We start from the raw sequence: 23,379 nt of genomic DNA on the forward strand, positions 1-23,379 counted from the left end.
TGTCTGTGCATCCCCAGAGTCTAGCATAAGGCTTTATATAAAATAAGTTTTTAATAACTGCTCACTTTTTTTAAGTTACCACACACTGGATCTCCACAATTGAATAATTTCTACTAGTTTGGTCAAAAAATAAAGTGAGTTTTCCCTATACTTCTACCCTCTAAAATACAAAGCATTAAGGTTCTAGCCAACAGAAAATATACTATATTGCGCTTTAACTGTATAGATCATACCATTAAAAAAAGTTCTCTCAAAGGGAGATACACACACATATGCTTATATATACATACACACATATGTGTCTCCAGGGATACTGAAAGTAACACTAATTGTAGACTATATTTAGGTTTTATACAAAGTAGATATTTTGGGGGGAAAGACCTATGTTTGGACTAACATAGTGGTTTAAAAAAAGAGAACAATAATCTTTATACAAACTCACACACAGAATTCTCTTATAAAGCGAATGATATTTTAACTCAACAAGTAATCTGGACTGTGGGTGGTCATTTTACCTAAAATCTACATATTCTCATGTCCATAGTTAGCTCTGCTTCTCTCTTCAATCCAAAGCCAGCACTGGCATCATAGAGGAAACACTGGTAGTTGGCAAAGAGATATCTGACATATAAAATGAGAAATGCTAACAAACACTCTTCAATCTCTTCCTTTCAAGACCACCTATGTGGATAACCCTCAGGGGTCTCTCAGAATGAAAATCAATTCCTCCAAGTCTGACTCCAACTTGCCCACATTGAAAAGTTGTTTTTTTTTTTTCCCTTTGAATTTCCAGTTCTGTGATTCTACTGAATTCTTTCATACCTGGTGATTTTATATATTAACTGCTAACTTGGTGTTTCACATAGTAGTTTCTGTAAAACTTAAAGCCATAAAAAATTGAGAAAATGCCAATTTTTGAATGCCAAATCAGCTTCAGTTTTCAATACCTGAATATCTTAAGTCCTCCTAGTTAAAACATCCTGGGCCAACTAACACACCCTCTTGAACAGTCGAGCTCTCAAATGGAGATGAGAGACAAAGAAAAACAAAGAGTCCTAACTATATTGTCTCAGAAGAACAGAAACTAATTATTCTAGTCCAAAAGAAAAGAATTTATATCTATATACTTGAATAATTGGTAATTTAAAGGAAACAGAAAGAAGTCCTAAGTCAGACAATCTGCTAAATTTTGATTTTCAATTGTACTCTCATGATTGCTTTTGCTCCCTGTTCTTATTTCCATTTACATGCTCAATTCAACATCACAATTTAAATCTCTAAAAGTGCTCCCCGTAAATGAGATCTGCTTTTATTAATTTCATATGAGATTCTCATCTAAAATGAATTTTAAAACAGAAGGGCTCTCCCAAATGCAACATAAATGGTCGAATACCAAATACTTCTCAATAGAAGCTGTTCATTCTATTTGAATATGTAAGAATTTTTAAACTTGATTTCTATTTCATTATTTAAGCTTTCTATTTAATGATCCAAACACAGTTGTTACTTACTTTAATAAATCTTAAATAGAATTTTACACTATACAATTTCCAACCACAACAAGGCCGAGATCATCATTTTACTATTCATAACACTAGCATAGATAACTGTAAAGAAAATATTTATCTTTAAGAGTAAAAAGAAAGAATAATGTAAAATTATAATATGGCAGTACAAATAAGAGAAACATAAATTTCGGTTTCCTAATCCTATTTTATGAAAACATTAGCAACAGGAATAATGGCTTTTATTTTAAGTATTATTGCAAATTATTTGTCATTCGCTTCAGAGTATCATACAATTGTAACAACAAAACTACTACTCAACTTTTAAGTTAATATCATTGATTGAGAGATGGCTAAACAAGTAGTGGTACATGAATGTAACAGAATACTACATGTTTGAAATGACCAATGTGATTAACGTAAAAAAAACATGCAAAGATTTACATGAACATTGAAGCAAAATGATGTACAACAACATACATATAAGATGACAATAATTTAAATGGAAAGAACAATGACCTCAAAATAGAAACTCAATGTTGAAAAATTATAATGAACCAGGTTGGGTGGTAGAGCCAAGACTGCAGAGCAAAGGCAGGAACATACCTGAGTTCTCTCAAATTCTCTCCAAACACCTCAAATTTAAAAGAACACTTCAAAATGAACTCTGGAGGAGCAACAAAAAGACGGGATGAAATAATTTTCCAGCCCAAGACAACATAATTGGTTGGCACAGGTGAGAGCGGAGCGCAGTTCAGGGTAGGACACACCCTGGCAAGCCAGGAGCAGGCCTTGATGTAGACTTCCAGAGCTCTCAGTCTATAGACAGTAAGGGAGGGTCAGACAACTGATCAGAAGGAGATAACAAGGGACCCTTTGCTAGCACTGGGTGCAGGACTCTGTTTTGGGTCTTAATCTCTGGGTGAGGAGAAGCACTAGCACACTTGAACATGTAACCACAGAAAAGCAGAAACCCTAGTTACAGTTCCAGGATGGAAAAAAGTTCTTGTGGTCATTCATAGGCCAGAACACAGGCCAAGAGAGCAGTGACCACACCTCTCCTTAGATCATACCACCTTGGTAGTATTGAAAAATTACAGATTCCCAGAACAAGTCCTAAAAACAGCAGTATGAAAAACATGAAGCTTGAAACAGTGCTTCACCCCAGGAGTAGAGCCCAACTTTACTATAAGGTTAAAAGTCAAGAAATAGTCTGGAAAAATGATCAAACAACAATAAAAACAACAAAAGAACCTTACCATAGAAAGTTACTTTAGTAACAGGGAAGATCAAAACACAAACTCAGAAGAAGTGGCATATGAGTGTGAAGGAAAACTGTTACACTATAAAAAATGATGAGCAGGATGCTTTCAAAAAAGCCTAGAAAAACTTACATGAATTGACGCAAAGTGAAGTGACCAAACCAGGAGAACAGTATATACAGTAACAGCAATATTGTATGATAATCAACTGTGAAAGACTTCGCTATTTTCAGCAATACAATTCGGAAGGAGTTATCAAGAAAAATGCTATCCACCTGCAGAGAAAGAACTAATGGAGCCTGAATGCAGATCAAAGCAAACCTTTTTAAACTTTATTTTTCTTGTTTTTTCTTGTTTGTTTTGGGTTTTGTTTTGGGGGGGGGAGACTGGTCTGTAACAAGATGACTAATGTGGAAATATGTTTTCCATGACTGCACATGTATAACCTGGGCAGCTAGGTGGCATAGAGGATAGAGTGCCAGATCTGGAGTCAGGAAGATTGCTCTACCTGAGTTAACTCAAACACACTAGCTGGGTGACTCTGGGCAAGTCATTTAACCTTGCTTGCCTTAGTTTCCTCATCTGTAAAATGAGCTGGAGAAGAAAATGGCAAAACACTTTAGTATTCTTTGACAGGAAAACCCCCAATAGGGTCACAAGGAGTCAGATAAGACTGAAGACAACTGAACATGTATAACCAACATCAAATTACTTGCCTTCTCAATAAGGCGGAGAGAAGAGGAAGGGAGGCAGGGAAGGAGATAATTTGGAAATCAAAAGTTTAAAAACCAAACGTTAAAAATTGTTTTCACATGTAATTGGAAAAAAAAATAAAATATTTAAATCTACTAAAAAAAAAAAAAAGAAAGAAAATTGGTCAATTTTGGCAGGCAGGAAGTGAGACATTAATCTTTACAGAAAGATCCCTGTGGGCTCCATATTGATCTAGAAAAGCCCATATTAACATTATGTTTTATTGTATTTTCATTTCTTTTGTTAGATATTTCTCCAATATATTTTAATCTGGTTCAGGAATGTTGTGGGCCACATATATGTCATTGTGTTTGACAGCTGAATTAAATCTCCAATTCTTATCAATTTTTATAACTTCTTTTAAGTCCATTCCCACTGCTACTACTCATATTCTACAGCAGGTCATATCTTTTTCCATAAAATAAGTGACTGAAAGTAATTAAAAATATTGGATACCCCTGTGATTATTGTTTGTTGACTGTGAAAAAGCCCTTGATTTGGTGGAATAAAAAGGCCACCTAAAGGTTCTCTTCCGCATGTCAGTCATACAAATTCTCTTAAAGATACAGAGAACTGGCCTCATGATACTCTGATTAAAACAGTCAAGGCAAAAATAGGAAAGTGTTTGTTTGCCGAAGGTGTTTGTCATGGGCAAAGAAGATTTCAAATGAAAGACTGCTTCCCTAGACTAGGTGAAGTCATCTAGATGCTATTATTTGCAGAAGACATTACCTACTATTTGCAGTAGACATTACGATGATCGCATCAAGCCCCCAAATATTAATACTGACTCCTAAGTGAATTTCATGGGCACTTAAGAATTTGGCTTTACTATCCACAAAGGAAAAAAAAAGTCAGTAAAGAATGCATTTTGTCCAAATTTGATACGCAGCTGAATGAACCACTGGCATATACAGGATGCTCCAAAAATGTTAGTGCTATTTTAAGCCATTCAAGCTAAAACAAAAGCTATTAAAGCTTAAAACTGCACTAACACTGCTAGGACATCTTGTATATATTCTGGAAAAATGTTACAAACCAACAGTGAGGTGGGCCCAGAATGCAACAGGAAGAAAAAACAGACTGGATCGATTTGAAGAATTGCGCACTGATTTTAATAACCCTAAGCTCCTATGTAAAACAAAGACCTACAGCTTCATAATGATATTCTTCCAGAAATAACCCAAGGCTCTAAGTCATAGAATGTCACAGTTTCCAAAGAATTAAAGTTGGTCACCCAAAGCACCAAGGAAAGACAAGTGGTTGGCACAAACAGACTACTAATACAACTTACATGCTCCATTTCTATCTAGGCAATGTCAAGAGATCTAAAGTTTCCCATTAGGTGGATCCACTGTGGAGAATGAATATAAAGACATGGACCAGAGTTATATAGAATGAGAAAAGGCATGGGCAGATTCAGATCTGCACCTTAGAAAAGAGTACCCACACTAATGAGATCTGTTTCAGTAAAAGAAAGGCAATTTGGTATAGTAGAAAGAACAATGGAGCTGGGGTCAGAAGACCTGGTCTGAATGCTGGTTCTATCCACTGCATATCAGTTGTGTGACCTTGGGCATGTCACTTATCCTTCCAAGGCATAAGTTTCTTCATTTGAATATCTGAGAGTATCAGATGATCTCTGAGGTTAAAAAAAAAAAATCCTGGAGGCAATCGGGTTAAGTGACTTGCCCAGGGTCACAAAGCTAGTAAGTGTCTGAAGCCAGATCTGAACTCAGGTCTTCTTGACTGCAGGGAGGGTGTTTATACACTTATACAGCTGCCTGTCTAATCTATGAGACTAAATGAAAACAGAAAAGGTGTGCAGATCACATAGGCAAAGGCAAAGGATGACCACTGGACCATCCAACATCTCCACTGGTATGTATGCAATGCCAAGAGAACTAAAAAAAGGTCCCAAGTACATTGGGTAGACCTTTTTTAGAGGATTACTGATGACAGGGTAGACATGGGTTATGATCTATATCACAGGAGGGGGTAATCCACTTTGTTGGAGTATTTCACAGATTCAAAGGATGAAAATAATGAGGACTATCAGAGGCTAAATTAAGTTTTCATTCATACCTATACCAATGTTAGCCCTTTTTTTTCTCTTCTCTTAAGTCTCTGATCTACTCAGATATCCTAAACCATAAGCATAATTAATACCACTATATAACCACATCTTCATGTAATACATGTATTTAAAAATCAATTTTTGCACATCAAATCAATTTAAATATGCTGTCAAACTGGGCTATTTGAAAGAATCCTCTGCCAAGATAAAAAAAAAGTTATCGATATCTTTTGTGTAAATCCAAAACTTTTCAACATGTTTATCTTAAATTGAGGCAGATATTATTGTTAGGTATCAACAGGCTAAACATTTGAATAAATTCCTTAAATAATATGATAAATTTGTAGTGAATTTAATTATCTCTTAACTCCAAGAAATAAAGTTCACTTTAAAGCATGAGTTAAAATGGTATTTTTAAGTGAAATAAAATAATGTGCAATTATAATAACCAAAGAATTCATGATCAAAAGACAGATAGGACCTTAAAAATAAATGGACAACTTTAATGCATAAAACTTAAAAATGTTTGCAGAAACAAAGACAATGCAGCTAAAATTTGAAAGGAAGTAGGTAAGAGGGAAAAAATGTTTGATACCAGTTTCTCTTATAAGGGTCTAGTTGTATAAGGATACCAATATATAAGAAACTGATTCAAGCTTTTTTTCCGACAAGTACTTTTAAATTAATCTTGATTCAAATTCATAGGAATAAGAGTCATACTTTAATTCAGAGATGGGGAACCTGGGGCCTCAAGACCACATGTGGCCATCTAAGTCCTCAAGTGCAGTCCTTTGACTGCATCCAAACTTTACAGAACAAATCTCCTTAATAAAAGGATTTGCTCTGTAAAACTTGGACTCTGTAAAAAGGTCACACCCAAGGACCTAGAAGGCCACAGGTTCCCCACCCCTGCTCTAATCGTTATGGACAAGGTATATGAACAGGTTAATTTCTAATGAAGCAATTGAAGTTAGCAATAGCTATGAAAAAAATTCTCCAAATCACTAATAATTAGCAAAATGTAAATTAAAGGAACTCAGAGGTTCTACCTCATATCCACAAGATCAACAAAGCTGACAAAAAAGGAAAATGAGTTTTACATAATTGCACATATATCAAATTGCTTACCATTTTAGGAAGAAGGGGAGAGAGGGAGGGAGAAAAATGTGCAACTCAAAATCTTGTAAATATAATTATAAAGCTATTTTTGTCATGGTGAAGAACCAGCAAATAAGGGAATGCTCATCAGGGAATGGCTGAACAAATTTTTCTATATGAATATAATGAATTATATGCTGTAAGAAATGATGAAATAGGCAGTTTCAAACAAATCTGGGAGGAGCTGTATGAAATAATACCAAGGGATTAGAAGGAGAACAATTTTTATACAATAATACAATTTTTATACAATAATAACAGTGTCAATACAAACAATTTTGAAAGACTTAAGAACTCTGATCAAAGCAATGACCAACTTTAACTCCAGAGGAAAGATGATGACCCATGCTACCCACATCCTGTCAGAGAGGTAACAGACTCTGGGTGCACAATGACAAATTTATTTTTTTGAAATGGTCAATGCAGGAATTTATTTTTCTTTTTTTAAAAAGGTGTTTGTTGTTGTTTTTAAGCAGATGAGGAAGGAGAAAGCTGAGAGGGAGAGAAAATGAGATTGGTATAAAACAGAAAAAAACAAAAACAAGCTTGACCCTAGAAAAGAGATGAGAAAATGCACCTCCCTCCCTTCTTTGCAGAGACAGTGGACTACGTTTGTGTAACATTTCATACACTTTCGGATTTGTTTGGGAGTTGATCAGTTAGTATCACTAAACAGCCTTTTTTTCTCTATTTCTTTTTATTCTTTGTTTAAAAATATGGCTCTTTGGGAAAGAGATTCAGAAATGTTAGTGATATAAAAAAAATTTCAATAAAATTTTTGAGTATTTTATAACATGTTAAAAGTATTCGTCAAGAATGATCTATACAGGGGGCAACTAGGTGGTGGAGTGGATAGGGCACTGGCCCTGAAGTCAAAAGGACCTGAGTTCAAATCCGGCCTCAGACCAAACACTTGACACTTACAAGTCATCTAACCCCAATTACCTAAAAGCAAAAAAAAAAAAAAAAAAAAAAAAAAAGAATGCTCTATATATTAAAAATATAGGTTTAACAAAATTAGCACTAAGGAAAATAATGAAATGTATTGTCTCTACCACATTCTAGATGAAAAAAGAAAAGCACAGAAAGGGGATAAGCATTAAACTTCTATAATATATTATTTAGTACATCAGCAGCTAGAATTAAAATTCAAGGGGTACTTACAAATATGATCAGATCTCCACACAACTTGCCAAAGTAATTTTCCTGAAGTGCAGGTGTGACAATGTCACTTCTCTATCCAATCAATTTCAATGGCTCCCTAATGCCTCTAGGGTCAAGGTAGGCTTCTCAGGTTAGTTCCTAAAGACCTTCGCTAGTCCCAATCTACCTTTTCAGTCATATTACAAATTGCTCCCCTTCCCATACTGCTCAGTTCAGCCAAACTGGCCTTCAGCTGTTCCTCACACACAGAGCTCCTTCTCCCAGCCTTTTCAGCAGCTGTCAACCATGCCTGAAATCTACTCCCATCTCACCTCCACTTCTCAAAATTCCCCTTTTCCCTCAAAACTGCTCAAATGAGGGGCAGCTAGGTGGTACAGTGGCTAGAGCACCGGCCCTGAAATCAGGAGGACCTGAGTTCAAATCCGACCTCAGACCAAACACTTGACATTTACTAGCTGTGTGACCCTGGGCAAATCACTTAACCCCAATTGCCTTTAAAAAAAAAAAACAAACTGCTCAAATGACACCTTATACATGAAGTCTTTCCTGATCCCCCCAATTATAGTGCTTTCTTTTGCTGCCTCACAAAAGTGTGTGTATGCAAACTTGTTTGCATATATTTATATATCTATATCCTATGTAAATTCTTTGCTGTTGTTGAGTTGTTTCAGTCATGTCCAACTCCCCATGGCCCATCGAGGATTTTCATGGCAAAGATACTGGAGTGGTTTGCCATTTCTTCTTCTCATTATACAGATAAGGAACTAAGGCAAATAGGAAGAAGGGGCTCCCGCAGCTGGTAAGTGTCTGAGGCTGCATTTAAATGCAGGCATTTCTGACTTCCAGGACCAGTGCTCTATCCGTAGTGCCACCGAGCCGCCCTAAATCCTCTGAAGGAAAGAATTGTTTCATTTTTTCTTTTGTCTTAGAGTCCCCAGCACATAGCAATGTTGGGCACATAGTAGGTACTTAATAAATGCTTGTTGATTTCTTGATTTTGTAAAGAAATAAAAGCTTTCTACACTGTCAACTTCAGAGATTTTTAATGTGAATTTCAAACTTAAAACACAATCATCACATACTTTGCTCTTTATCAGAAATATTATAAATCATCTGAAGGATTAGCAGCAGTTTCTTAAAACTGAAATATACCTACTATCAAAAACAACCACAAACAATTTTTACTTAAGGCCCATTTACTCTAAATAAGAAAACCATGAACGATTCCAAAGCTATTGGAAAACATGAATACCCAAAAGAAACAAAACATGAATCAGCCTTGTCCAGATCTACTAAACTGGCTGATATAAAAGGCCACTTTTTACCTCCAGAAAGCAAAGCTAAGAAGCTTGCTTTTATTTGTATATAGTCTTTATAGTTTATTAAAAGAAGGAAAATGCAAGAGTGAGAAAAACAAAGGGTTTATTATCCTTTCAACTTAATAGGGGCTATATGTGGATTTCTGACCTGAGAAAAAAAATTTACAAGTGACCCTAAAGATAATTATTCACAATCATAAACTTTTAAGAAACCGTCACTCTCAATTAATCATGCAAACCACTCTGATACTTTGAGCAGCTACTTTCATTTGTGCCTTTTACTAAACATCACACATCTGAAATTGGTATTATGCCTTGCCCTGTAGAGGCTAAAAAAGTGAACTAGAAAAAAAAAAGTAAGCTAGACACCATGACTACAAAGATATTACCTGCTTCCTTTATTTTTTCTAAAATCTTCCCATATCCAACTGTGCCATTTTTCTTTTAATGGCAGATTTGATTATTGAAACGTTTGATCACCAAGTTTTGCTAATTCATTCTTATGAACTTCCCATTTCTGAAAATTCTCTTATACCAAGTTTGCTAGCAAATACTTTTTCTTATTACCTGGCATAAGAGAATATCAAAAAATTACCCAATATATTCAAAACCTCACAAAATAGCAAAGAATAGAACAAAGTAAGGTCTTTTTCCCACTTCATCTTTTGCTACAGCAATTTAATTTGAAGACCTCATAGAGTACAGCAAAGCTGCTACTACTGAGAAACCTATACAGTCAACTTTTTGGAGACCTAGAAAACCAAAAGTTTAAGTCATAAACTGAAGTTTAGGTATATTATAAAAGAAAGATAGAAATTTGAATGGAAAATAAAGAAGCATTAAAGATGAATTCGGGTTTTTGTTTGTTTTTTTTTAGTAAGAAGGTTAAAGGTTTAATATTATAGAGTATAGCTATATTATTATTATTTTTTTTTTGCTTTTTGATGAGGCAATTGGGGTTAAGTGACTTGCCCAGGGTCACACAGCTAGTAAGTGTTATGTGTCTGAGGCCGTATTTGAACTCAGGTCCTCCTGTTTCCAGGGCCGGTACTCTATTCACCGTACCACCTAGCTGCCCCTAGCTATATTATTTTCTTCTGTGGTATAAGATATGGAAACAGCAACTTCATACATAATATTGCCTTACATTTGACCAGATAATAATTATTAGAAGATTCAAAAGCCAAAAATTTGAATCTTCTTAGACATAGAACAATAAAAATAGTAAATAAAACACTAAAAGTTACTTACTGTAATATCCATATAATACAGTGTCCTCAATTTGTTTACTAACATTACTGTTAGCCCAGTCCTAATAAGAAAAGAAAATAGTAGAAATGTTTCGTTAGGCAACATTCATTTGTATATCAAAATTTAAGATTATGTTTTTGTGAAAAGTTAAATAATTTTCCATGAACATTTACAAACTGGAACTGTTTCTGGCATAGTGTTACATACATTAAGGGGGAAAAAAGGAACCTGTAAGAAAAAAAAGTCAGTTGTTATGTACTCCTTTCAATTCATTCATTATCTATACTTTCAACTTTTAAAATGTGGCTAATTCAAATGTACATTTTTTCAGCTTTGGCACTGCATAATTATACCAATGCTGAAAAGAACCTAAGGTGTAATCTAATTCACCTCCTCATTTTACATGTAAGAAAACAAGACCCAGAAAGGCTAAGTCACATGCCTAAGGTTAAAAAGAGCTGAAACAAGAACCTAGGTTTCCCAATTCCCAGTCCAGGGCTCTTTCTGCTATAGAAAGTAACAAGGAAAGTATAAGCCTAACATTTAGTCTAAAACTTCATTAATATCATAACAATCAATAAGCAGGCATCATGGAGCTTGCATATCACTTAAGTACCATTCTAATTTATCCAAAAATTTGTACCTTTAAAACATTACAGTCAAAAGGAAGTGGGGAAAGGCACTAAGGAACTTTCATAAACATAAAAACCTGGCAGTCTTTTAAAATTCCTCACACCAAAATGTATTAAATATTTGAAAGCAAATCAGAATTTTTTTTCTAATTTCAAATATTATGGCATTAATAATTACTTGTAATAAATTATCTTAAGTACATGTGTTAAAATTTTCAAAGGCCAATTATTATCAGATAATTACATTATCTGATCTTCACAACAACTCTGTGATATAATCAAGGCAAATATTACTGTTTTCACTGTGGAAATGAGGAAACTAAGGTTCAGAGAAATAAAATGATTTGCTCAAAATCATTTATTACGCTTGAGATAGAATCCAGTTATTTGTTCCAAGGCCTGTATTCTTTTTTACTACTTTTCTACTCTCTCATTTACAATTTTTTTTTTTACAATATCCTTTATAGTTATGATCAGGCAGTTTTCTGATGAAGAAATTAAAGCTATTTATAGTCACGAAAAAGTGCTCTAAATCACTATTGATTAGAGAAATGCAAATTAAAATAACTCTGAGGTACCACCTCACACCTATCAGACTGGCTAATATGACACAAAAGGAAAATGATAAATGTTGGAAAAGATGTGGGAAAATTGGAACACTAATGCATACCTGGTGGAATTGCAAACTAATCCAACCATTCTGGAGAACAATTTGGAACTGGGCCCAAAGAGCTATAAAACTGTGCATATCCTTTGATTCAGCAATACCACTACTAGGTCTGTATCCCAAAGAGATCATAAAAAAAGGGAAAAGAAGACATATGTACAGAAATTATTTACAGTAGCTCTTTTTGTGGTGATAAAGAATTGGAAATTGAGGGGATGCCCATCAACTGGGGAATGGCTGAAAAAGTTGTGGAATACGAATGTAATGGAATACTATTTTTCCATAAGAAATGATGAGCATGTGGATTTCAAAAAAACCTGGAAAGACTTGTATGAACTGACACTGAGTGAAATGAGCAAAACCAGGAGAACACTGTACACAGCAATTGCAACACTGTGCAATGATTAACTATGATAGACTTCTCTCTTCTCAGCAGTACAATGACCCAACACAATTCCAAAAGATTCATGATACAAAATGCTAACCACATCCAGAGAAAGAACAATGGACTCTGAATGCAAATCGTATCACACTATTTTCACTTTTATTTGTTTATTCTTTCTTACAGTCTTTCCCTTTTGTTCTGATTCTTCTTTCAACAACATGACTAATGTGGAAATATGTTTAACACAATCTTACATGTACAACCTATATCAGATTGCTTGCAGTCTTGAGGAGGGGTAAAGGAGAGAAGGATAAAAACTTGGAACTCAAAATTTTACAAAAATGAATGTTGAAAACTATTTTTACACGTAATTGGAAAAAAATAAAATACTGTTAAGGAAAATAAAATAAAATATCCTTTATATTAGTTTTAAAACAGTAGCATCGATAATTCAATGTTTTTTAAATGTTTTAGGAACTGTCTATCAGAATTATTACCAACTGAAACCTCCAAAATATTTATTACCTAAAAACCTCAAAAAGACAAGTAGAATGAAAAATCTGATATTCTTCTAAATCACTATTCTAATCTATTAATAAAAGGACTTCATATATAACAAAGGAGAGTGAAGATCATACATGTATCAACTCTTTTAACCCTCATCAAAGGTCAGTGACAGCACAAGTGGTTTTTTGTTTTCCTCCTTCTTAAACAACCACATCTTGGGGGAACATAATTTTTACTTTGTCAGAGACTGCTGTATTGCCACTTATCCTTTTTTACTACTTAAACTAAATAATTAGGATTAAATTTGAAAATAAGACAAAACTTGACCTTAGAAGACCAGAAAATATATGACACTCTTAAATTAATAAATTAAGTTTTTGTACAGACACATTTAAAAAAAATAACAATCTCTTTCAGTGTGGGCATAGATAAAATCTTGGTGTTTAGGTCACATCTAACATTTGAGACAGTAATCATTTGATGATAATATGTAAAAGAAAGAATTTTATACTTAATTTTATACAGTATAATTATCTTTGAACATTTAAGGAATCATATTGGCTTGTGTTTGCTCCTAGGAACATCGATCAGTGGTACCAACCAGGTGGGACTACTTGGCTCTGTCTCATCTATCTCTTGCTGCCAAAAGCAAGGCAAACAGATGCTATAATCTGACCAGCTTTTCAAAGTGAGTCTTGAGTTCCAAAAACAAACACAAATCCTGTACCCATGTACAGAAAAAAACCCACAGAACTATTTATTCAAGGGCAACAAGAGCAAATCCCCAAGGACCTACTTCTTTCTTTCTTATCCAGGGTCCTCCAAGTCTCTTCCTCTTATTAAAGTTTGAGAATGAAGAGAATTTTCCCCAGTGAGGAAAACAAAAACCCTCCAGTTTTTTGTAAGATTAGGTTTTGGATTGGGTTGTAGCTTGGCAGTGAATTCCCATGCTCCTCTGCCCACTTTCTCAGCTATATACTTCTTGTTTCTTTTTTTAAGGTCAAAATGTGAAGGCAGTTTTTACTGTGGCTCATTTATTAAATTCATTTGGCTTTTAAATTTTGGGGTTAGCTCCTAGAATCTAAAGCAAATGTGTTGAGCCTTGCTACTTTCATTTACCCAAATCTCATCACATAAACTGTTACTATTCTGAAAGCACAACTATGTACAACATATACAACATCACTCAAGCATGATTAGATTACTTGGCATTTATACATAGCCTTTCCTCCAAGGTGTTTGATGTACTTACTGTCAAAAGAGCTTAGCTCATGAAACAAGACTTTTTTCCTTACATACCAAAGAATGTTAAGCCTTTGATATGTTTTATAAACCACTAGTTCCCAAAGTAGTATCCAATGAAGTCTGGAGTCAAGCAGTGATCTTGTCCAAGATCCAAAGAGTTACAAGAGAGGTTCAAGAACTGGCTCAGAATAGAAAGAACAGAAAGCAAAAAGTAGGAGACAATTCTGGAGAGAAAGGGACAAAGAAGATTGCTGGTGAAAACAGGAGAGGATCAGATGGTGATGAAGAAATTCTAAAGTTCTTAAGACTAAAGAATGACTAGCAATGGGTTATGAAGAAAAAGATCTTAGAGCTTTAAAATCTAAAAAGAATTTAGACACTGAATTTTTTAGCTACCGAAGTACTAAACTGGTTTTGACTTCTCAAAGTTTTACTTATTAAGATGTTTTATTCTCATTTGACGTGTAGTCTAAAACAAGAGATTTGTTCATTTTATAGAAATCATGAAAAGGGTTTTTAAGTTTAGCTTCCTAATTTCTCCTGAGAGGTAGTATAACAATGGAAAAAGCTGGCCTTGGAGTCAAGGAGATCTAAATTTAAGTCTGGCCTCTGGTTTCACTATGTTAGAGTCAAGTTACAAGGTGTCCAACTGTGGCTGATCAAACCAATATGAGTTTGGAATGCTCTACCATAGGTTGGGCACAAATAGTCCCTGTGAACATTTGGGGTGGATTCTCTAAATTTGTGCATCTCCCATTTCTTTGGAGCTACTTCAATTTTACTTTGCTCATAGAGCACAGCACCTTCTCTAAAGAGTACATGCCATGCTGGGCAGGCTTGTGCCAGTGTCTCCCATGTCACACAATCAATTTCAAAGTTCATACAAGAGACCTTGAGAGTGTCCTTGTATCACTTCTTCTAACCACCATGTGAACACTTGCCCTGTGTGAGTTCTCCATAAAACAGTCTTTTTGGCAAGCATATGTTTGACATTCAAACAACACAGCCAGCCCAATGGAGTTGCATTCTCTGCAAAAGAGTTTGAATGCTTGGCAGTTAGTTCAAGAAAGGACTGGTATCTTACCTTTCCAGGTATCTTCCTAAGAGAATTCAAACAGAAGCAATTCAGTTTCCTGTCACAGCTGGTATACTGTCCAGGTTTAAAAGTCACACAACAATGAGGTCAGCACAACAGCTCTGTAGACCTTCAGTTTGGTAGGAAGTCTAATATCTATCTCTCCCACACTTTCCTTCAGAGCCTCCCAAACACTAAGCTAGCTCTGGCAATGCCTATGTCAACTTCATTATCAATGTGTACATCCCTAGAAAGTATACTGCCAAGGTAAGTGAACTTAGCCACAGCATTCAAAACTTCTCCATTTGCTGAAACCAATGGTTCCACATATGGTATGGTACTGGCTGATGGAGCATCTGTGTTTTCTCAGTGTTAATTGTTAGGCCCAAATTAGCACAAGCAACAGATAATCAATCCATACTTTGTTGCATCTCAGCTTCAGAAGCTGCACTAAGTGCACAATCATCTGTAAACAAAAAAATCATGCGCCAACACTCCCTCCACTTTGGTTTTGGCTTGTAAACTTTTCAAGCTGAAGAATTTACCATCAGTACAGTCGCTCACCTTGATGCCATGTTCGTCTTCTTTGAAGGCATTTGACAACATGGCTGAAAATATCATGGCTAAAAAGCACAGGAGCAAGCACACAGCCTTGTTTCACTCCATTGGTGACTAGGAAAGTTGCAAGAGCATCATCCATTATCCAGAACCTGGGCAAGCATGCCACCATGAAATTGATGTAGAATACTGATGAACTTCTCCAGGCAACCAAATTTTGACATAATTTTCCATAAGCCCTCACGAATGACAGTATCAAAGGCCTTGGTCAGATCTACAAATGTTGTGTACAGAACTCTGTTCTGCTCCTGGTATTTCTACTAGAGCAAACACCATATTGACTGTTCTTCAGGCCTTTCTAAAGCCACACTGGCTCTCACGTAGATGACTCTAATGCATATTGACTGTGTGACCCTAGAAAAGTTACTTAATCTAATTTTTCAGTGTTCTTAGATAGCTATCCAAGACAAAAGGTTGTAGAGAAGGGGCCTATCTGCATTGGTAGAGGGAGTATTTGTTTTTCCAAGAGCTTCTTATACTAATGAAATCATAAGTCCAGTATCTATCCCTTTCTAATATTTAAAACTAATTAGTATCTATCTGTGTCACTCTAGACATATATTACTGCCTAAATTTATACTTTAGCTATATAGAGGATCTATTGTTTTTTAGTTGACTGCTTAAAGCAAGAAATAATAAATCCTTCAAAATGTCATACCATAAAGGCAGGAAAGAAAATTAATAATGTAAACTGCTGGGGGTACATTGCACTAGCAACCTAAAGACACACACTTTCTCCTTTTCAATGCCTCCACCATTAAATGGAGACAGAAGCAACCAAGGAGAATAACCCAAGAGCCAATAGAAGAGGAAAAGCAGTGAAGACAACCCCATGCTGTACCAGAGTATAAGCAAACTGTCTTGGTACACTTCCTTCTGGCCCTTATATGAAGGGATTGCCAGGTTCTGTAGCATCACACACAAAATCAAATCTCATAAAGCCCATATTTTTTTTTAGAATATTTTAAAACAATCACTATCAATTTGGAGAATGACTCATCAGAGAAAGTCTTCTGAGATTTACTTACATATCCAACCTATATGACAAGGCTAGGCTACATTAAAACTTATTACGACCTGCTCTGTTTTACTCTGTTGTAGCTAATTTCACAGCTGTTCCTCACATTCTCAACAACTGCCAAATCTAAAATTTCTTTTGTTTACGTAAGTGTACAGCTGCGAAGAACTTAGTAATAGCTCTGTGAGACAGATATCAAAAAAATTCTTCCTAGAGCAAGGCAAAAAGACATAGTAGAAAAAAGTTCTGGGTTTGTGATTAGGAGTAGGCATTTAAACTCTAGCTCCACTACTTAATGCCTTTACGACTCTGGGAATGTCACTTAATCTTTCTGGGTCTCAGTTTCCTCACTTGAAAAATTAAGGGAGAGTAAAAAATTACTTCTAAGGCCTCTTTCAAATCTATATCTTAAAACATGAAAAATGGATCTGTGATCTTACTGATTTTGACATTTCCTCCAAAGTAGCTCATAACTCATCAATGTCCATCCTGTGTGATTCTTGTCTTCCCCTACACTTGACACAGGAAGACCACCCAAGATGGTGGAGACCTCCTTCCCTTTTTCCTGACATCATGAAGCATTCAGGTAATCTACTGTCATCCCTCAGCATATAACCAGCACATATTGCTTTCCTATTACACATGTCTCTGACAACATCTTTTACTTATGTTCTTCTGCAAAGTTCCTTATGGGCAATACAGTGAGAGACCTGCTGACATCCCTCATGTAGCTCCCCATGACAGCATCTTAATGTAAGAAAATAAGTACTAAATAAATGCTCAGTGAATTAAGTAAGTAAATTGGCTAATCTAAAAGAATTGGCTTTATAAAAAATATTCTTTTTAGAAAATTCAGAATGAAAAAAATCTGTCAGATCATTAATCCTGAAGACATAAGCCAGGGCTCAATAACTTTGGATGTAAGAGCTATTCTAAGTCTTTGGAGCCAAACAATACTATCTGACTTGCAAAGAAAGAAAAACAAGAGTAAGATAGGAAACATCTTACTGCTGATTCCAGTTTGAAAAAGCTAAATGGAGCTTACAGGGATCTAAAGAAAGGTCTTAAAGCATCCTCCGGAAAGGCTCAGAAGGAATTGAGACTATTTAGCTATAGTACTGGCAATAAATAGCCTCCATCATTCACAATCCTGTCCAGAAAACAATGAGACTGAGCTGAAAGGCTGGTACACACATATGGCAGTTGAAAAACCTAAAGAGACCCTAGGCATATATCCCATACCAAATGACACTGTGGATTTCAAGATATGATGGTCATAAATTACGAAACACTCAAGCAAGAAGTATAAAGTATATTGTGATAATTTCTGATGGACTGTGCCAAAAATATTAAGCACCACAAGCTAGGCAACATGGCAACCTGGTAGTCAGACATCTTTGGAGTCAAGATATAATTGATAGAATAAGACTCTATTCCTGAATAAATAAGCATTAAAGCTATATCCATGACTACACCGAAAAAAATTAAGTTGCTATAAAAGTTCAATATTTAGATCACTTATATAAACACAGCAGAGACTTTTACATGTAATCCAGACTGGGCAAGAAAAAAATCTTAGAGACTGAATAATGTAATGTATGTTCTAGAAGTACACTATCCAATTTAAAAATAGGAAGCAAACTTTTTAACACTCTGAAGCTGCCAAATCCTTCTATCCTAGAAATGTACAAAGTTTACAAGGAATTAAACATTCTCACAGCTTTTAAAGCTTATTTATAACTTGGTCCTAAAATGATAGAACTATTTCTCAGAAAGGACTATTTCACATATCAGTCATTTTTAAAAAATAAAGTGCTCATCACCAAAGTTCTTGGCTCTGATTTGACACAACACATTGATATTTTATCAGTGGTAAGGATGTTAAAGAAGTGTTATTATTATATGCTCTAACACTGCACACTAAGGACCATGGTAACTTTCCATCTGACTTGCAGATGAGACCCTCCTTCAATTCTCAGTGTCTCCTCTTCTTCGAGAGCAAGTACTATCTTACTTTTGTATTTGTATCCCCAGCACTTAAGGCAGTACTTTGCATATAGTAAGCACTTAATAAATGCTCTGTTTTATTTATTCTTTCATTCCAAGTATCCCAGGACTAATGTTTGAAGAATGAACAGGAAAGGTATACTTTCTATTCTTGTTAAGTAATATGGATCAGAACACAACTAATGGATGAATGAATGAAACCACTGAAAATATTGCATTACTAAGAACCTAAAACAAAAGTGAAAGTTCTAGTAAAAAAGACTGACAACTAAATTTGAGCTAATGAAAAGCAACAATATAGATGATGATGATGATAATAATAACAATAATAATAATAATAATGATGATAGCTCACTTTTATATAACACTTACAATGTTCCAGGCCCTGGGCTAAGTGCTTTACAATTATTATCTCATTTTATCCTCACAACAACCCTGAGAGGTAGGTGCTTTTGACATCTTCAATAGGAAGATATGTGTATTGTTGCTTTTCATTAGCTCAAATTTAGAGTTCAAACTTTTTGACTAGAACTTAAACTTTTGTTTATGTTACTTTCAGATTACAGAAGAGGAAACCGAAGCAAACAGAGGTTAACTTACTTGCTCAGGGTCACACAGTTGATATGTGTCTGAAGCCAAACAAATTCTGGTATTCCTGATTCCAAGCCCAGTGCTCTATCCACTATGCCAACTGATAAAGGTCACTAACAATAATAATATATATTCTTAAATAGAAAACCAGTTTTTTGGAGTCTAGCAAAACAAAATAATAGTCAACAACCTAAAACTCATCTTAAAGATTTTGGAAAGTCAATTCTGATTTCTGTATTTCTGAAATGCTTACAACAGATTTATAGACTGTTTGAGCTTTAAAAGTCCTTAGAAATCAGTTAGTTCAATTTCCCCATTTTATAGATGTTAAGGCACAAAGATGAAGCAACTTTCCCATGCCATACAACTAAGTAATGGCTAATCCATGACTAGAACTTGGGTTTCTTTACTATCAGTCCAGGGCTTTTTCCTAATACCACGATGCTTCAAAAAGGTTTCCAGCACAGAGCTTGAATCTCAAACCCTGATCTTAAATACTTTATCCTCTAACAAACAGACTAACCAGTCAAAAATACTTCCAAATTAACATTTACCATTGTTACAGGATTAAGTCCTTCAATTTTACCTTAAAAGTCTCCAAGTTTGGAGAAAGCTGGGTAATAAAAGTCTAACAGCGGTACTTAAAATTTTTTCAGATAAGAAAATATATCATTTGGGGGCAACTAAGTAGCACAGTGGATAGAGCATCGGCCCTGGAGTCAGGAGGACCTGAGTTCAAATCTGACCTCAGACACTTACTAGCTAGGTGTGTGACCCTGGGCAAGTCACTTAACCCCCATTGCCTAAAATAAACAAACAAACAAATAAATAAATGAATAGATAAATAAATAAATAAAAAAGAAAATATATCATTTGAAATTAGAATAAGAATGAAAAAAAAATGAAATTAACTGAATGAAATCTGGTATCTAGACTCTTATTTGCCTGCAACATTCCAAAACAGAAACAAAAGACACATATTTGAATCAGTTACTAAAAATTTTGACCCACTTAAATTTTTCTAAGTATTTTGCTGGGGCGGGGGAGAGTTTGAAACTGCTATGTGGTATATTACCTTAAATGTACCATTTTGATTTTTCATATAAGAAACCAAAAAAATGTCCACTGGTAGAAGTGCTGATGTGATGAGCGCAATTGCCAAGGAAAAAATTGCTGTTATGGTGGAGACAACTTCACTTTCTCGTTGACTTTGGTATTTCCGAACATACACCCAGCAGAATGCCAAAATTGCCTAAAATTTAAAAAAAAAAAGTAGTGTTACTATAATGAGCAGGCTCCCAAAGATACATAGATAACATTATTATGAAAGTTCATGAAAAACACTACTCTGTAACCAGAGAGTAACTGAGGATTTATAACATGAGTGTTAAGTCAAATGCACTTTGAGATAGGTGAAAAAAATTATTACTGGCATGGTGCTCCCTTAACTCTGCTTGGTTTCACAAGAAATAACCCAATCTATTTCATGAATGTAGCACAATCTCAATCACAATGCTTAAAAAGTAGATACTAAGTACTAAAACCTAACATGTGAGCATAATTCAATACCTAATGGATTCACACAATATTGCTGTCAGAGCAAGTTTGAATTTTTTCTTCCTTACATCACTAATCTAAGGGTGTTAATTAACTGTTGCTCTATCCTAGAAAGATACTTGCTAGTAGAACATCAGATACTGACATCAGAAACCAAATACTACTTGAGTCAACTGCTGACAGAGAGAAGTTAAAAATTACGGCTGAAAATTACAGATAACCACATGCAATTAACACATTAAAACACATTAGGTCTTAATGAACCCTGGACATAGGTTTGGGTAATCTATCACAGGAGGGCATACTAGAAACACGAGCACAATATAAATACATTATACACCGACTTCAGGTCTCCAAAAATTCTATAAAGGAATGTTATAAATACAGAGTTCACTCCCAAGCTCCTTTGTTAAATCAATAACAATCATTAACTCTACTTTACCAGGCAGGTGCAGCATAGTTTTCCTCCCCAAGAGCTTAGACACCACACAAGGCTAGCCTTCACCTTCACCTCTCTCCAAGGTAATAGATGTTTGGGATCTTTACTTGATCCATGAGGTTTTATGCCACTTAGCCATTAATGTCCCAATGGCATAAATAAGAACATCAGCCTAAAATTGTAGTGTTAATAAAGTCACCTTCCAGAAACAAATCAAATCTGTCTTTATTCCATGGCCTCAGCTACCTTTATTCCAGCCATCTCAACAACCCTTAAAAAAATTAGAAAGAACAACAAAAAAAAAAAAAATATATATATATATATATGCAATATGTATGTGTGTGTGTGTGTAAACTAATCTACTCTATGAGTTAATGCATACCATTCTTCTTCCCCTTAACACTCCCCAAAATGCTGTCTCCCCTGCTTCTCCACCCACCCAAATTCTACTAAAGGCCTATAGTATCAATGTCATTTTTCCACAGCACGTTGTTTTTCTACAACACTTCAGTCCACAATAACTTTATCTGTGAACTCAAAAGCATTTATTGCTTGTGACACTCTTTGGCAATTAATCATGTACTGCCTTGTGATCTCTTTTAAGGTTGTCTTGTACTATTATTTAGCTTTTAATGTTCAAATGTCTTACCTTCTACTAGATAAGCTAAGGTCAATCACACCTTATACTTCTTTGCAATCTTATTCCACCAAGTATAAGGTTCTACACTTTTCCAGAAGTATTTAAACATTTGCTAATTAAATCATTCATTTTAAATACAAGTTATTTCTTGTTCTGGAAAGGATTTTTTTTTTAATTCAATTTACTTCCAAAAAAACCTTCTATAGCAGCTATGGCCATATGTATGTGCTTCAGAACACAGGCTGATTCTGAGCCTCCACCCCAGTAGAGAAGAATTTGGACTGAAGTGGTCCCTCTTTATTATGTTCTCTAGAAGGTGAATGCTGAATTTCATGCTATATAGAGTTTACTTAATTTTTAATTGTGATTTTTGGAATAGATATTATTTCAAGAAAATGTGCAAAAGTTGTAGCTCTTAAAGAGCATATTTAAATGACTGTTAGAGATATTGTGGTGGTTGTTGGTCTATTGAAGTCAATCATTCATTTACTTTTTTAGACATGATCAGAGAATTTGCTTTTCTTGATTGTGCATTTGTTATAAGGGTTTTCTTTTGGTTTTTGATATGAATGAGGGGGTTGGAGCAAGATCTTCTTCTGACTCCATTCCCCTTATCTCCTACTGAGCTTGTCCCCTGAGGGGAAAGTAGCAAGGGGCCTAGAGTCAGGCAGACTTCCACCCATTCAAGCCCCTCTTTCCAGTACTGGCTGCACCTTTCCTAATTTCCTTCAGTTCATTGGTCAAAGCCATACAAAGAATACTCTTTGCTCCCCATGACCACTTTCAAATTCTCTTCCTACCTCTATTATTAAGTAATTTCTTCTCCTTTGAGATTCATGAAATTCATATCTACCATCCAATCAAAACCCTGTTGTCTACAGATATCCAAGTCACTCCCCTTCCTTCCTCAATGAAGTTTGTACCTCACTCACAAATTCTCTCCTCTTCAACTTCTGCCTTCATACTTGGGGGCTTCAACATACAACTGACTCTCCTTCAAACACTTCTACCACTCATTTCCTCAACCTACTAATTTCTCATGACCTAATCCTCTATTTTACCTCAGTCACAGGCAAAGACAGTCATGCCCTATTTTTGCCATCATCCAAAAATGCACTTAACCTCCCCCTTATCTGACCATAATCTATTGTCTTTCCACATCTCCCTCTAATTCTTTGTCCACACCATCACCCCTAATCCCTCAATCCCTTGGTTCTCTCCCAGGTTATCTACTGTGCACTAGTTTCTCTCCCCTATTCTACACTATCCTCTTCTCTTGCATCCCTGACCCTCTTATATCAGTGATTGTGTCTTGCCTCCACTTTGGATCCCTCCCAACATCTGCCATCTTCACTCTTGTAACACATGCTTGTTGAAAAAAGGTAGAGAAAATCAAGCAACTATTCTGAGTCCACTACAAATTTGTTACACAACCTCAAAGGGGCTCTCATTGCTGTTAAGCAATCCTATTATACCTCCCTTATCAACTCTATCTCCTTCTCCATAACT

At 35.2% G+C, this 23,379-nt stretch overlaps 1 protein-coding gene across 1 annotated transcript in view; it reads right to left on the reverse strand.

Annotated features, from left to right (window-relative positions):
- Positions 1-23,379, reverse strand: part of LMBRD1 (LMBR1 domain containing 1) — a 188,310-nt gene that overhangs the window by 159,946 nt on the left and 4,985 nt on the right. The window contains exons 2-3 of the mRNA XM_027852980.1: positions 20,310-20,486; positions 10,490-10,550 (exon numbers count right to left, since the gene is read on the reverse strand). Coding sequence (XP_027708781.1) covers positions 10,490-10,550; positions 20,310-20,486 — 238 coding nt within the window. The remainder of the gene's footprint in view (positions 1-10,489; positions 10,551-20,309; positions 20,487-23,379) is intronic.

This window comes from Vombatus ursinus, unplaced genomic scaffold (assembly GCF_900497805.2).
Source record: "Vombatus ursinus unplaced genomic scaffold, bare-nosed wombat genome assembly UNPS02009835.1, whole genome shotgun sequence".
In the NCBI taxonomy this organism is placed as follows: Eukaryota; Metazoa; Chordata; class Mammalia; order Diprotodontia; family Vombatidae; genus Vombatus; species Vombatus ursinus.